We start from the raw sequence: 17057 nt of genomic DNA on the forward strand, positions 1-17057 counted from the left end.
AGAAATCTCAATATAAAGTGTAAAGGGGAAGACAGGTGAGGTTTACCCGTGGAAAGAAAAGCCAAACGGAAAAGACCACGGTAACCTCGGTCAATGAAATCACATGTTACATAATTTTTTTTACAAATAAGTAACTCTCTGTATTAAATTTTTACCGTTCATAGGATCATGCTCAAGGTGGCTTCGTCATTCATACGTGCCATCCTTGCTATATTCACCCATCTTTTTTTAAAACATTCGCTAGACAAAACTTGCCTCTCTACTCTCACTTTCTTCTTCAAGTGATACTTGAAGAAGTTGATGAGAGATTGACCAAAGTGGAAAGTGTTTGTCTCTAATCCTTTCAGGCGCGTCCACCAGATACATTCTTTCGCCATAGTCACAAGTATGATAAAAAATAGCTCTTCCTTCCCGTTTGAAGGAAGGACATAGATATGTGCGATAGATTCTGGGAGTCTGTTTTATTGTTGTGCGTAGAATGTAGAGCAATTGTATACTTATAGATATTCCTGAGATGATTCTGAAAGTGTTGTGAACCTGAAAGGGAAAAACAACAGCCTTTGTTTCTGAATCAGCATCAAATGTGGAGAGTCTCAAGTAGTCTTTAAATTATTGTCTATGTGAAAATACATTTGGAACATTAGGCAGTGATTTGTACCAAGACGCTGTGAGAACTACTATGTGTTTACGTGCGTGCCCTTGAGTATGTGTGTGTGTGTGCGTGGGAGGTTCTATGTGTGGATGGTTAAGCAAGTGAGGAGTACATGCCTGCGTTTTACAATGAAAACTATTTCAGTTATATAATATGTAATATGTAATTGCTGAAAATATTAGAATGACTCAAGCTTCATAAACTCTCAAATGGAGAACAGAATCTTGAAATCATTCAGTAAGTTGAATGAAAGAAACTTCAAAGAATCCTCCTAGCTTGATCCAGTGATTTGGCGAGAACAGCAAAATGACGTCTGGTCTGCTTACAAACTCTGTCTCGGCTTGTCTGTTTACCCATCCATCTATCTATCTATCTATCTATCTATCTATCTATCTATCTATCTATCTATCTATCTATCTATCTATCTATCTATCTATCTATCTATCTATCTATCTGTTTATCTCTCTCCCCCCTCTCTCTCTTTCTCTCTCTCTCTTTATAAATATATAAATATATATATATCTGTCTGCCTTCTGTCTGACTATCTGCCTGTCTCTGTTTCGTTTCGAATTTCTGTTTCCATACACTCTCTTTCCATCTATTTATCTTTCTATTCATCTGTCATCCTCTTTCTTTATCACTATCTACGCTAAGCAAATTAGTTGTTCCAGTTGTCTGTAACTACTGGATAACTTGAACATATAAACGCAATAGTTACTTTTTACTATGTGATTGGTCAGTTGGTGTAGACATCTCTGATTAGATTCAAAAGTCGATTGAGATAAGTCATCAGTTTTTTTCAATCTGTGCTGCATAAGCTGCAATGAATGTGTACGTGTGTATGTATTATATGTGCACATATGTGTATATGTATACATGACATTGGCCACAATGAGCTATGTCTAAGTCCCTGGTATACTAGAGATAATGTTGGACAACAGTCATACTAATGACACCTATTGGGGCAGAAACACGCGTCCATGACAGTTCTCCTATATCCAGACATTATGTCTCTGATGTTACATAATGTTGTTACATAATGTGCCAACATTAGAGATATATTGATATTTGAGACGGCATCTCCTCGTTTGGCATTTATTTTTATTGCAGTGTGTGATAATCTCACATCTAAGTGCAGAGATGATGTCAATAAATTAAGAATTTATGGTGCATCACATTCGGCATACAGATATCCGTCTATGTATGTGTATATATATATATATATATCACCCGAAATGTATAGTATCAAATATCTATCATAGCTGGTCTTACCAATCAGTCTCGCTTAATGAATACAATGGAATTCTGAGTAACAAACCGATCATATAGCTTTATGCACATCAGAGTTAGCCGATATAGTAGGGAATTCGGTAAGTTTAACCGTGGTGGATACTTAATACTATACATTCCGGATAATATGCCCATTCTACTGACAGAACTACGAGTGTACCTTTCCCTGATTTATGGTCTCTTAGACGACCCATGCATGTATTTATGTATATATATATATATATATATATATATATATATATATGTGTGTGTGTATGTGTGTGAATATGTGTGTGTGTGTGTGAATATGTGTGTGTGTGTGTGAATATATATGTGTGTGTGTGTGTGTGAATATATATGTGTGTGTGTGTGAATATATATATGTGTATGTATATATATATATATATATATATATATATATAAATGTATATGTACATGCATATATACATATATGTATATATATATATATATATATATATATATAATATATATATATATACGCGACAACCTTCTTGCAGTTTCCGTCTACCATATCTAATCACAAGTCTTTGACGGGCCCGAGGCTATAGTAGAAGACACTTGCCCAAAGTGCCACACAGTCGATACCATGTGGTTGGTAAGCAAGCTAGTTATTCCACAGCCACTCCTGCGTCTATATACGACGATTTCGTTCAGTTTTTGTTTACCAAATCTTAGTTTGGCTTTATTATCATAACTGTATAACACACGAGGCCAGATCAAACTCGTTAGTCCTTACTGCATTTACATGTGTGTGTATGTGTGCCTGTTTGTGTGTGTGTGTGTATGTGTGCCTGTTTATGTGTTTGTGTGCGTGTGTGTCAGTTCCTCAAGGTCATGTATTTGCACCTGGAATATCTTGCTTTGATCGTGTTGGCATAACACCACCATCCGTACCTGTAAAATCTCAAATCTGGGTGAGAGCTCCGCCTACAGTGGCTGCATTCGATGATACATCTTCTCGCCTTCTCCCGGCTATGTTTTACCAGCGATTTTCCACTTTTCTAATTATCTTTTCAAAGTTACCTTGCTTAGTTCCACTCCCCAACAGGTGGGGGTCACTGTCAATGTCTCCCTCTTTCTCCCTCTCTCTTTCTCTCTCTTATCTCCCTCTCTCACACACACACAAACATTCTTGCAATGAAGATACGGTTGTCAATGTGTTTCTTTTTGACGGCCAGTATGCCTTACACAGTGTATCTTGAGACCTTCCCATCATTGCAGTGGAATCAGGCAACTTGATAACTAGAAGCCCTGAGATTCCATCCTCGTTTAGAGTAGACGATAATCTTCTCACCACCGTATAAAAGTTTGCTTAGGATGCAATCTGTTTAGATCACAACCACCGTGTGCATCGCTAGTTTTCTGTCCTTCCAGTCTCTTGTTGTCAATCTATCTTCTGCAGATACTGCTCGTCTTACATGGCAGTGGATGTAAAGAGCTCTCCGAAATGGTGGAGCCGAAGCATGTAAACTCGTGGAGTACAGCCGACTGGCTGATTTTGAAGGTCGTGATAAGGGAATACTGAGCACCTTGACCTTGCAATTCTGTCTTCTTCGCATTGATTGTCATGCTGAAAGTTTGACAGGTTCTTGTGAAAAAGTCCATGAGGGGTTGTGTAGCCAGTGACCTTGCGTTAAGGAACGGCACGTATCTGATGACTATATCATGTACTTTAGTATTAGTCGACGCCAAAGACTCGCTGAGGACTCTCCAGATTGATCTTTAACAAAAGATAAAATCTGGTGACGTTCTAAAATTATCATGGGTAAACGGCGCCCTTTTTTTAATATATTTTTTTAATAGAAAGTGTGACAAAAATTACTTTGAATTGGCTCAGTAATCCGGTCCAAATGATGGCGAACTATGTCACATGCAGCCCGCTTCTCAATAACGTTTTCCTGTGCCTCTGCCCAAGGTATGCTTCAGTATGAAGGTGAAGAAGATGCCGAGCATTGAGGATGCATACAGCCATGTCACCCTCTAGTATGCATCCAAAGGAAAGCCAACGAATTGAATGACACCAGCAGTATTACAGAGATAAATACATACACACACATGTATATATACAGGTGAGTATATAAACATACACGCAGCTTGTGTTTACTTTCAAAATAGGATTTTCAATAACAACCAAATGATTACATTAAACATTTAAAGAATTGGAAACCCACTAATTTTCATAGTAATCACCATTTCATAACATTATTTCCGATTATAAAAAGTAGCCTGCTCTGTACTAACAAATCGGCAAACAGCAACGTTGCAAATTTTAAAATGTGAACCTTCGTGTAGCATGCTAAAACAAAATAACAAAGAAAACTACGGTAAAAACAGAGAATACCTATCTTACGTATACACACGCACACATACAAACACACACACATATATATACACACACGCACACACACACATATACACATATATATCCTCTCGATTCACTTTTGGCCTGGAGTGATAAAATTCATTATCTCCGCTAGGAACCACTGTGAAAATAATGACTTTTGAAATGTACTATTTCTAGCTTTGCACGCAGATGTAATTTTGCTAACACGCAATCCTGAATAATCTAAGATTTCAAGCATTGAAATCCTGCCTGTCCCTTTAAAGTTATTACAGGGAACTGGAAAAGAAAGTGATTATTTGTGTTTGCGTTAAAACCTAACCATGACCTCTTAAGATACACATATCATTGATTGGAACGAAAATGACTAATGGAAGTTTGAGATTAGTTATTCTCCCATTGAGTATGTTTAAAGAATGTTTTGATTTGTTACACATTTGGTGTTATTGCATTGTATTCCGTTTTGAAATAAAGTAACAATGAGTTCAGTATTGCAAAATAGCTTTTGCACATTTGTCTAACAAAAGTATGTTTTATTTAAACTTACATGTTAACATTCTTGTCTCAGAAACAAAATTAACTGAATCGTGGGAAGAATTTACGCTTGCTGTAATGGTGTGTTTTTATGCCGATTTTAAAAAGTATACACACCAATATGCACATACATGTACATATCTATAAGTGTATGTGTATACATATATGTATATATATGTATGTGTGTGTGTGTGTGTGTGTGTGTGTGTGTGTGTGTGTGTGTGTGTGTGTAAGTGTGTCTTAGTGGTTAGGCGTGTTAATCTCACGATAGTGACCTCGCAATTTCAACACCAGATCCGCCTCGCGTTGTGCGCTTGAGCAAACCACTTCATTACACATTGCTCCAGTTCAATGTAGCCCTGCGACGGAGTAGCCTTCCGATAACGGGTAATGTTGGTTTACTTGCCAACCCAATAGGATTGAATCATTCGAAGTCTAAAACAATGCAAAGCACATTCTTACCAGCGATGTATAACAATATCTCACTCTTTGCTCACGGAATATATTTTAGTGTGTGTGCTGTGTGTACTTGTACGTGTGTGTGTGTGTGTGTGTGTGGTGTGTGTGTGTGTGTGTATTTATGTGTGTGTGTGTGAGGTGATGTGCACATCAGAGATGCTTTGTCCCGTGCAGGAACGGAAGGAGCTGCAGGTGTTACTCTAGCTCTTCTGGCAGTGACAGAAGTAATTGTGTGTGTATGTATATACATATATATATATGTATGTATGTATGTATGTATGTATGTATGTATGTATGTATGTATGTATGTATATGTATGTATATGTATATATATATATAGCTCTCGGTCAGTTAGGATAACATGTTCAGGAAGCCCGCATAATGTGTAAATGCATATGTGAATAACAACTAATGACTCAGACATGCGTGGACATGCGGAGATAAATCTAAAATCCGCTAGAGCAGGCACGCCATATATCCTCCGCTTTTAATGAAGCACAGGAATCTATGGCAACGGCCGCACTGAGGTGAAGCGTTATATTGGACATGTGGAAGGAAAATTTCAAACCATATACAACAAGCAGCTTTGAAACTTTAGACAACGGCGCAGGAGTGGCTGTATGGTAAGTAGCTTGCTAACCAACCACATGGTTGCGGATTCAGTCCCACTGCGTGGCTTCTTGGGCAAGTGTCTTCTGCAAAAGAGAACGATAGAATAAGTACTGGGCTTACAAAGAATAAGTCCCGGGGTCGATTTGCTCGACTGAAGGCGTTGCTCCAGCATGGCCGCAGTCAAATGACTGAAACAAGTAAAAGAGTAACCCGAGAAGAGGCATGTAGCAGCCATCTAGACATTAGTATGGAGTCTTAAGGACGAGAAAGTCAGCTACTACAGCAAATAAAAGAGCCTCTCTAAGATGAAACCTTACATTAATGAGACATAAAAATGTTCCACACGGTTCGTTAAAATCTGTATCTTAAAAAAACTTAAGAACTTACAAGGACCGTATGGATACCAGCAGCGAGAATTTTTCTTTATGTCTGCGCTTAAGAAAAATAAATTAACGATATACTACTGGACACATTCTAGCGGTAGTCTAGGGTAATTTTCATATTCGTAAGACACTGGTTTTATATAAACTGTAAAGTCAATTATCTCACCTCTGTTTCCTTCTGTCGTTTTTTAAGTGCGTATGCTAATTCAAATTGTTGATTGTATGGACATGGAACGTAGTTAATTTAGCGTCATGTAGTTTCTGCCATATAAGATAAAATATCTTATTTCGGTCAGAAAATCACAGGCAGTCGTATTTCACAAAGTTTTGTAGTTTTTACAATAACAAAACAATAATAATGATAATAATAATAACAATAATAATAATAATAATAATAATAATTATTATTATTATTATTATTATTATTATTATTATTATTATTATTATTCCTTGGATAATGGAACAGCAACTTTAACATCCAACTTATTTTTATTCTTATATTTCCCTTTATATTTTCTGTATCATTCCTTTTCCAAAATATCTTATGTAATGAACTCTTCTATTTTCATCTATTGTAACTCTCTCATATCGTATCTGATGGTGGGAAATCTTTTATATCACTGAAACAGCTGTAAGACTACCTTTCTTTTTATAAATGTCCAAGAAATATCACACTGCCTTCTTATATCAATTTATATAACATATACACGCTCACACGGGACCCGTATTAAACTGCTCACTGATATCATTATTGCACCGATAGCCTAACAACGGTCCTTCCTAGCATTTACATAGTCTTACCTGCCACCTTGGGTCTTCTGGATACTAAAACCTCTCATATATACATAAATACATACACATATATATGTATATATATATTGGGCCAGCAAGCCCACAGAAATAGCTGTTGGACTCATAAAACTCTTATTCACATCCTTCCTTTCTGTGTAAGTCGGACTCCTTATATGTAAACGTATGTACATTTTTTGTATTAAATGTATTTAATATGTTTTTGTATATGGACCTGCCTAATTACATTCACTCCTCTACCTGCTCAACGTCAAATTTCTTGAGCAATTCATAGTGTATTCTCTGTTTAGAGAATAACTGTCTCAGAGAAAGAGAGAGAGAAAGGGAGAGAATATATATATATATATATAGAGAGAGAGAGAGAAAGAGAAATATATCCACGAAATTATTTCATGAGGTGTATAGGATCTCCTGGATTTAGCTGTATAGAACACTCCTCCGTATTGGATTACTTTGTCGTATGATAGCCGGGTCTACTAGAGGAGCTCTATGTGATACATGATAATGGATAGGTAGGTAGGTAGGTAGGTAGTTAGGTAGGTAAGCTTCGAGAAGGTGATGATGGTTGTAAAAGAAATTAGTGATGATACAGAGTAATAATATTTGATGTTATTGCTTTCTTTCATCACAGCTAAATGTCACGACTATCAACTCCACAAGTACGACAAGTAATTATTTGTAATATAGAGACTATATTACAATCTCTATATACTGTACAAAAAGGGAGAAAGTAGAGGAAGATCGGGCGATAAAGGCAGTGATATTAACGATGCTCTTAATTTTATAGTAGGGTATGTGCCGAATTAGTCTAATCATTACAGCGGTTAGAGTTCAGTTTTGATATCAGACATTTTTTCTGTCATTCCTATCTTTCTCTAAGTAATTTGGCTCCCAAGTTTCTAAAATAATGTCATAATAATAAACAATTTTCACTAGAGATACTCAGCTGCACATGTGTGCCTCTTCGTGTAGTTTGTTTGCTAGACCAGGCTGTGGTAGGAGTATGAGCTCAAAGATTTCATAAAACATTTCAGTTACTTGTAAGTTATCACTTAAATGATTCTGACTATAGTGACTTCATTATATTTGTACCGACACTACGCTCTGCTTTCAAATTCAAATCATGCCAAAGTTAACGATACTTTCTCAGAGTGTAAGATTAGCGGAACTATTAGAGTCTCGGACTGGATGCGTTGTTATACTAGTTACGGCCTATTAGATGCCAATTTCTTAGATAACTTCGTTGACGAGAAGAAAAGCGACTGATATTCATGAACAATTGTTAAAAAAAAACACAAGCCTAGGCCTTCACACATTTTTGGAAATATATGAACAACCCTGGATGACGAAGGCCTCCAGGTAGTGAATGTGGTTACATTGATCCCGAATGGGATCTACAACTATTTCTGCTTTGTTCGTTACTTTTCGCTGAATACTACATGGAAGATCATGTTAATGTTGCAGTTAGTTTTATTTTAGCTTCTTCCAGTGATCTTTATCGAATGCTTTGTTTACTTTACAGCTTTCATTTCTCTTTTTCATGTTTTATGTATAACTTATCTTGATGTTTAAAGTATTTACATGTGTTTTCCGTATCGCTTTTATATTTGTTCTATATTTCTATTTCGCTCTCAAAATCAAAGTCTGTTGTGAGAATGAAGTAAAGGTTAATGTTTATTTTATTTCTTCTTGCCCTTGGTTGCACATCGCATTTGAAAAGGTATTTCTTTGATTTAAAGTATCCGGCCCAAGTGTTTATGTTCTGTTCTATACATCACATTCTGAGTAGCATTTTCTGTACGACTTTCTGAATAGTGTGCTGTCTATAGAGTGAGCATATTAATAGTATTCGTTTACTGGAATCTCTGAACACTTGATTTAGATTAAAGTTGTAAGAATGTACTGCCACTTGGTAATATTCTATTGCTTATTATTATACCATCGGATTTCTGTCGCCTTCCAGAGAGAGACAGAGAGAGAGAGAGAGAGAGAGAGAGAGATGAAATTATTTCATGAGGAGTATAGGATCTTCTGGATTTAAGTTGTATAGAGCACTCCTTCGTATTGGATTACTATGTCGTATTGGACTACTATTACTAAAATTGAAACCTATCGCTAACGTTCCCAACATTTTGTTTCTTGAAATCAGTTTCTCTTAATACTTAATGAATTGGGTAACTTGGATTTCTTCGAACAACTCTGTTGCATGTGTTTTTTAATTTCCATATTTACATCGTTAATTCAAATAGTTTAGAATGTACAACAGCATTTTTGCATATACTGCATATTTCGAAATCTACCTTATCCTGATTACCCACAACGCAGTTTCAAACTACGCACCACCTCTCATTTGGCATTTAAATTTAACTGAAAGACTGTGGTCCGCTACTTCTAAGTTACCTATCCCTGATAGTGCCTGTGCTTCTATCCTGACCCATCATTCACTGTTAAGGATGTAGATGAAATCATTTTAGGTATGTCGCTAGCACATCCAACATAGAAACCAATCTCATAAACAAAAATACACCTAGTATTTTAATTGTACATGCTTTCTTTCTATCTTTGTTTTTGCAAGCATATATTCCTATCGTTAGAAACTTACTTTAGAGTCCGAAAGACATGGCAGCTCTTAGTAGTTCCTACCACAGGGCTCATATCAGATCAAAAATGGCATACTGCCCAATGATCTAGAATGTTGTTCATGTAATCATAGACATCCTTGATTGCATCAAGAAAAGCACAACCAACTAATTCTCATGTAATTTATCCCGCTCCGAACACTAGCCTTCAGAGTGATAGTAGAGAGTTTTCTGTCCTTGTACAACCACTAGTCATGTCATTCCAATTCCCTAACTTCTCTCCACCGCTTTCCCATCTACTGTCTAGCATAATATATTCAAGCCGTGTTTCCCAGAACAGCGAACCTCTGAAGATCTCTTTCTGTCTATGTTTTTCCTAGTGTCGATTTGCAGTTGTTCAATAGAAATATGAAAAACGATAAGAAATTTATTTATGCGAAAAACTGTCAAAAGAGGATTAAGTAACCGTTTTTTTAAAGCACTTATGCAATAAAAACAGAAAGGTGACAGAAAATATTCTTATGTAAGTATAAGAATTCTACTGAAATAATTCAGCTTTGCATAATTTCTAGACTGATACAATAAAGCTCTAAAATCTACATAACCGACTGTGTTCTTCCATAAAATATGTAGAGTGTTCCTAATTATCAAAGAAATGAATGTCATAATCATGCTACGATTGGCATTATCGTTAAAAGACCAGATTAAACAAAGCCCCCTGCAATCCTGAATTTCGGCACTTTTCATCATAAGTTAAAATTCTACCATTTCCGATATCGTTTTAGCCCTTCCTATAAAATAAGAGCTAATGAGATTCTGGTTCCGCTATTATAACTTTTAGCCTCTATTCAAGCTTATAATCTCTTGCCTGTGTTTCGAAAACCTTCAAATTTAATCTTATGTACATTTTAAAGTTTTTGAATCCAGTGCATTTGATGAAAGGAAAGTTATACTTACACATTGGATACCCACACTTTTCAAGTTGATTCAATAATTGGCTTACTTAATCCTTTTACAGATAATTAATTACTTTTAACTAACTTTGAAGATTTGCATAAGGGCTATATCCTTCTGAAAAATATTTTGAAGTTTTAAATATATTAAGCGATTGCTTGTAGATATTTTTATAACAATTATCAAAACCTGTGACAAAGTAGAATGAAAATATGTTAATAAGGAAAGATCACTCGAGCCAGAGAGCGAGAAAATATCAGGTAGAACGGTATGCTTAAGATAGAAGCCAAATCTTCCACAATTACTGCTCTATATTCTTCAATAACACAAAGTAACGAAGTATTTTAAGATATTACACAGAATTGCATAATGCATATTTACTTCAACACGATCTTATTTTATGATTCCAGATAGCTAATTTATTCAATATTCTTCTAATTCCATATTAACTGTTTGGTTTGTTCCTTTCGTAGGAGTTGAATCCTTACGTGTGGCACCAATTGAAGGTAGGAATATTGACAACTGGTACTGCTCATGTTTTTATAGTGCTGTAGTATTTTATTATATACGTATTTCATATATATTACGATATGTGATATATATATATATATATACCATATATATAATGTATATTGTTATATATATAAATGTATATGTGTATATGTATATATATATATATATATATATATATATAAATGTATATATGTATATATATATATATATATGTGTGTATATATATATATATATATATATATATTATATATATATATATATATATATATATATATATGCGTACGTTTGTGCATCTGCATGTGTGTATGTATTTACATGTACATATATATGCACATATATATGTGTTTGTGTGCAGCGAGTTAATTGATTATGCGAAAAAGTATAGTGTTCTAAAATTATTTAATTAGAATGCAATATATAATAATGAAATATATAATGTTATGTAAAATACATGTTACTTTGGGTTTCTTGCTAAAATTAGGAATTATGCTCTTTGCCAAACAATTTGCTCAGTCTACAGACATTCAGAAATCAGAAATATGTTGTACAAGAGGCAAATAATTATGATATAAGTAAATGGTTTCATTTTCTTAGTAACGGAATGAACACAAATCTGGGAAAAACGGATGAACATTTAAAATGAAGCAATACTTATAAAATAATAAAAGAAGTTATAACAATAAAAATTATTGTTAAATTCTATAATATGAAATTTTAAGAGGAATATGAAAAAAGTTGATTAGTTAGTTACTGGGTATACTAATAATTTATAATACATTCTATATACGTGGAAATGAATACACATCGTCTGAGATTATAATTCATTATAAGCAATCTGTTTGCTTTATATATCTGTCAGCAGTGTACGCGCATTCATATTCTTTTCTACTCTTGGCATAAGACTCGACAGTACGCAGCTAGTACTTAATTTATCGACCACGAAAGGATAACAGGCAAAGTCAACGTAAGCATTTCCCCTGGCGTGCTAACGTTTTTGCCTGTTCGCTGCCATGTACGCGCATTCATATTAGGATGTATATACGTGTGTGCATTTTCGAGTACAACACAATTTATTTTCAGTCCATATTATCTTCCATGATTTCAATATTTCATTATTTATTTATTTTACCTTTATTCATTATTTGCATTCCTTTAGTGTGGTGAACAGGCAGAGTCGTTAGACCATCGCAAAAGTATCTCTTACACTATATTTTCAATGTCCTCATGTGCTGATATCAAATACCGCCGGGTTTAACTTTAGATTTCCTCCCTCAAACTGGGATCAAACAAACCTACTGTCAAGTGCCAAATCGGCAGTTCCGACTACGTTACCATCCACCATATTATACCTAAATCTGCAACAGTTATATTCGTACCCTATATTTCATGTTATTTGTTATAATTCTTTGTATTTAATTCTATACTTTGTTCATCGCAATTTTCTTCTCGTAACTAAAAATTGAAATACCTTATCACTTTTTGTCACGCATAATAAAACAACTTAACTCTTAGTATTTTCCCTCACTCAAAATATATACTAGTTTGCAAACCGCAAGAAAATCGAAGCTATTTGACATTTTCTAACTTTTCTAGATGCAGTAAAGTGTCTGAAGAATTGCTAATAGCAGCAGGAAACTTTGAGAATCAGATATATTTTATAAGATTTCAAGTAAAACGTTGCATACATAAACACTCTTTGCATGTATACATGCATATATGTGAGTGTGTGTGTGTGCCTACATTGTGTATGTGTGTGTTGAGTTGTAACACTTGATATATTTCAGTGGCATTGTATTACAGTAGGTGGTAGCGTGACATAGTATAATGCAGTAGCGTAGAATTTAGAGACATTTTGTTAATAATGTGCCATCAGTATATTTGTATTTCAGCAGAATTCAGTTCCTGTTTCATGACCGTAACTTCCTATCCTGATCATTTCTTATGGCAGGCGTATTTTCTAACATACTACTTTTCAGCAATGTTAAGCATGTCCTACTTTTTCGTAGCTCAGAAACTTACGCCTGTCACAATACTGTGTCTTAAAACACAAATGATGTCGTGCTCTTTAGCTATGAAAGCTTTATTGCTCTGTCATTTTGATTAAATATATTCGACTAAACACGAGCTCACGAGCTTGTTCTAGAATAACAGTAAGATTACATTGACTTCAATTCACTTCACTTCATTGCAATAAAAATATATTATTATTGACATTGTATTTGAAGACGATTTAGTCTATGTAACAGAGTATAAACGATGTGTGTGTGTCTCAGTCAGAGAGAAATTGATTCACTTATATTTCGTCTGAGAAGTTAGGAAGGGAAATCAAAAGGATGATGACAAACTATCTACTGTCCATTTAAATACATACTTTCACACGCACACACACAGGCACACACACAAACACACATTCTCACTCGCTCACGCACACACACGCACACACACAAACACATATACACACACAAATACATGCTTAGACACATAGAAATTTCATCAAAAGACAGTTTCCACATAGAAACAATGTTTATGTATGAAAATATGATTCGGAAAAATGAAGAGCCATGCCATCTACCTCTCTCACACTCTCTCTCTTTCTCTCGGTCTTTTTCACTATATTTTCTCTATATATCACATGCACCCTGCGCGCGCGCGTGTGTGTCTGTTCTAAAAGGATATACTTCAAGGTCTCTCTAACTTCACTGTAATATCGACAGGGAAAAATTAATTAATCGATAAGAGAATCAATTTAGTCCTTTTTTTAATTTTAATTACAGAGTTAATCAACTGAGTGAAAAGTTATTTTAAACGTCGATTGCCTCAGACGGGCAATATCTTTTAATCGTGGAGACATCCTCATTCACTTCATAACTTTTTAATTCTAATAACGTGAAGAATCAAAAATAATTTGCTTCTTAGGGACATTGATTATGCAAATCCAAAGACCTACTTAGTATTCAATGGAATGTGTAATGAACCTACTGACTGTGTTCATTTAAAGAAAGTAATGTCTCGAAACAATTTCGCTCTTAAGTCTACAACTGTTACAAGCCAACTAAAGTCATTTAATATGGGAACTTTATCTGTTAGAAACAGCAACCTAATTTCACAAAAGTCGCAACGATAAGTCGCAATATATCGTCTTAAATGCGAGATAATTACGGCTGTACGGAGCCTCCGCCATAGCTCCTTTCAGAGATAACTGACCATGAGCCATAACAAATTCTAAATTTAACTGAAATGTTATTGTGATAAAACAACTACTCTTTCATAAATTAAGTAAGCGCTATCTGCCTAATAGTTGCTACATAACAAGATTACTAAAAGCATTCGGTTGCTTTCAAAATACAAAACTAACACAAAAAGAAATACAAAACCAATACAAAAAGAAAATCATAAATTCAACAATAACTGCATGAATGAAACTTAAATTCAATTTCATATCACACGTAATTCTACGCTAATCTGTCCATGCCACTATAATCGTCGTTAGGCAAACCCGATCTGCAATATATAGTTCCGTTTAATATTGCAACAGATACATTATCATGGGTAAATATCTCCACTAAGTAAAGTGTATTACTGTTATTTATCTCAAGTTATGTTATGGCAAATCTCAAGTTAAGTTATGGCGTACTGCTCTGCTATGAGACCCACGATAAATACCACCTATCACATACATATGTGACTTCAGATTAGAAAGTAATAAAAATATAAAGAATTATTGTGCATAAGAGAATTAACTAGAATTGGAAAATTGCCGATGAGAGATATATTATCAAGACGGAATTATATTATTCAGCAAGTAAGTTATTGAATTTTGATGTGAGTTAATTTACTTCTGAGACAGAATCGTGTACCGAGTTGCTTGATGAGTAGTAAACTACGCATAATCTTTATGACGATAGAAAATAGTGCATATATATATATATATTTGTAAAGAATAAAAAGTTTTGAATAGTACAACAATGCACTATAATACAAACAATGGGTTATATACCTGTTGTAATTTAGTCATCCATAGTCTCATAGGATATTTCAGAATAGAATTCCTTCTTCAGATATTCGTAGATGGTGTCGCTTTGACTAAATTACAACAGGTATATAGCCCATTGTTTGTATTATAGTGCATTGTTGTATTATTTAAAACTTTTGTTCTTTACAAACAATACACAATGCTTCAAGCGAACTACAAAACACTCCTATACGACTTGGTGTGTTTTCGTACCCGTAATCTAACGGTTCAGTAAAAAGTTCCGATAGAATAAGTACTATAAACCGTTCTTTATATATAGAGAGATATAAATATAGATGTATATTAAACAAGATTTATTCTTGAACAGAGTTCTTCGAAAACAGTGGTTCTACTATACACACACACTGACACACACACACACAGACATATATGTTATATGTCTGTGTCTATGCGTTTATGTATTTCTTTGTATTTATTTATATAGATAGATAGATATATATATATATAGATAGATAGATAGATAGATAGATAGATAGATAGATAGATAGATAGATAGATAGATAGATAACTGTTGATTGTACCATAGTCGCGTGCACTGATATCATAAATGTAAAATGAGCGTGACGTGTTGGACAACACTAGATATTTAAGCTAAAGCTGAATTTTATTCATCGGTCTTGTACATTTCTCATCCACTCAAATTACTCTCGTACCCTTCTGCATAATCACACAGATATTGACTTAGAATTATTATAATTCAGTTTGCATACTTCATCGTATATCATATATCAATGTATCACGATTCATGATTTCACCTTTTTTCTACACCATTTAACATTGCTCTTGATTTTACATTTCAACATGGACGAATACCTATCTTGGGTCAATCTTTTCATACACATTTCTATTGCTCTTATATTATATAGTTTGTAGTTTTTACTTAAATATTTACACAGCTATCAATTTGTGCTTATGCATATAGTTATATTTGGAGAATTACTTTTTGTAGAAAACAATCAATGTGTGTAAATATGTAATTATACAGCAATATATACATGTGTATGGTACATGCGTGCGCATGGAACCTGTATTATAGTGGATGTGTTTGAATTTCTACAATTGCTTATATGTATACACTGGTTTTTGCTTGTTTTTTTTTTCATTGCATCAAAATATTACCTACAATTTCATGCTGTATTAATTTTAGGTGAATTATTGCTTCTTAATCATGTTACAGTATTAGATAACATGTGTGTCTCTCTCTTTTTTCTACCTTCATCAATCTCCTTGCCAATATCTATATTCATATGTATCTAAATACTGAAGCATACACACATGTACGCACATATATGTATGATAGAGGATGTCTACGTGTATATGCATATTTATATAACTTTGCATCTGTCGTATACAGATTAAATTTCGCCTCGTCTAATTCCTGTTCTAATTTTATTTCTGTGCTTTCTTTATCATTTATAAAATTAGTATTTATAATAAACTTGTTATCGTTTTCATATATTCAAAATACTCAAAATTTGCGTCAAGTTGGTTTAGAATTCTTAGCTAATTCACACTCTTTAGTCAGACGTGAGTACGAATAATTTAATTTGATATAATCTAATCAAATTTTATTGAATTTATTCGTAGATTACGACGATGTACATGTGTACATATACAAATATCTGTGGTAGTATGTAAGTGTGTTTGGGCATATGTATGTGTTCATACATGTACATGTATGTATGCATGGATATCTCTGTATGTATAGATATCTCTATGTATATATATATATGTATATCCCTGTAATTTAATGAATACGTATCAATCTAATACTACTCTGTTTTAATTCATATTTAGTTTAATACATATTTGAATAAGTTTGGTATACGTCATATTTTACAAGTATTTTAATTTTTTGAAATTTTATTTACTGACGAATACCTTCTCACTAATTCTG

At 34.0% G+C, this 17057-nt stretch overlaps 1 protein-coding gene across 1 annotated transcript in view; it reads left to right on the forward strand.

The window, feature by feature from the left end:
* LOC115209421 (CCN family member 1-like) overlaps nt 1-17057 on the forward strand; it is a 384650-nt gene that overhangs the window by 279916 nt on the left and 87677 nt on the right. Inside the window, exon 4 of the mRNA XM_029777835.2 lies at nt 11088-11120. Within this exon, the coding sequence (XP_029633695.1) occupies nt 11088-11120 (33 nt within the window). The remainder of the gene's footprint in view (nt 1-11087; nt 11121-17057) is intronic.

The sequence above is a fragment of the Octopus sinensis genome, linkage group LG3 (assembly GCF_006345805.1).
Source record: "Octopus sinensis linkage group LG3, ASM634580v1, whole genome shotgun sequence".
Classification (NCBI taxonomy): Eukaryota; Metazoa; Mollusca; class Cephalopoda; order Octopoda; family Octopodidae; genus Octopus; species Octopus sinensis.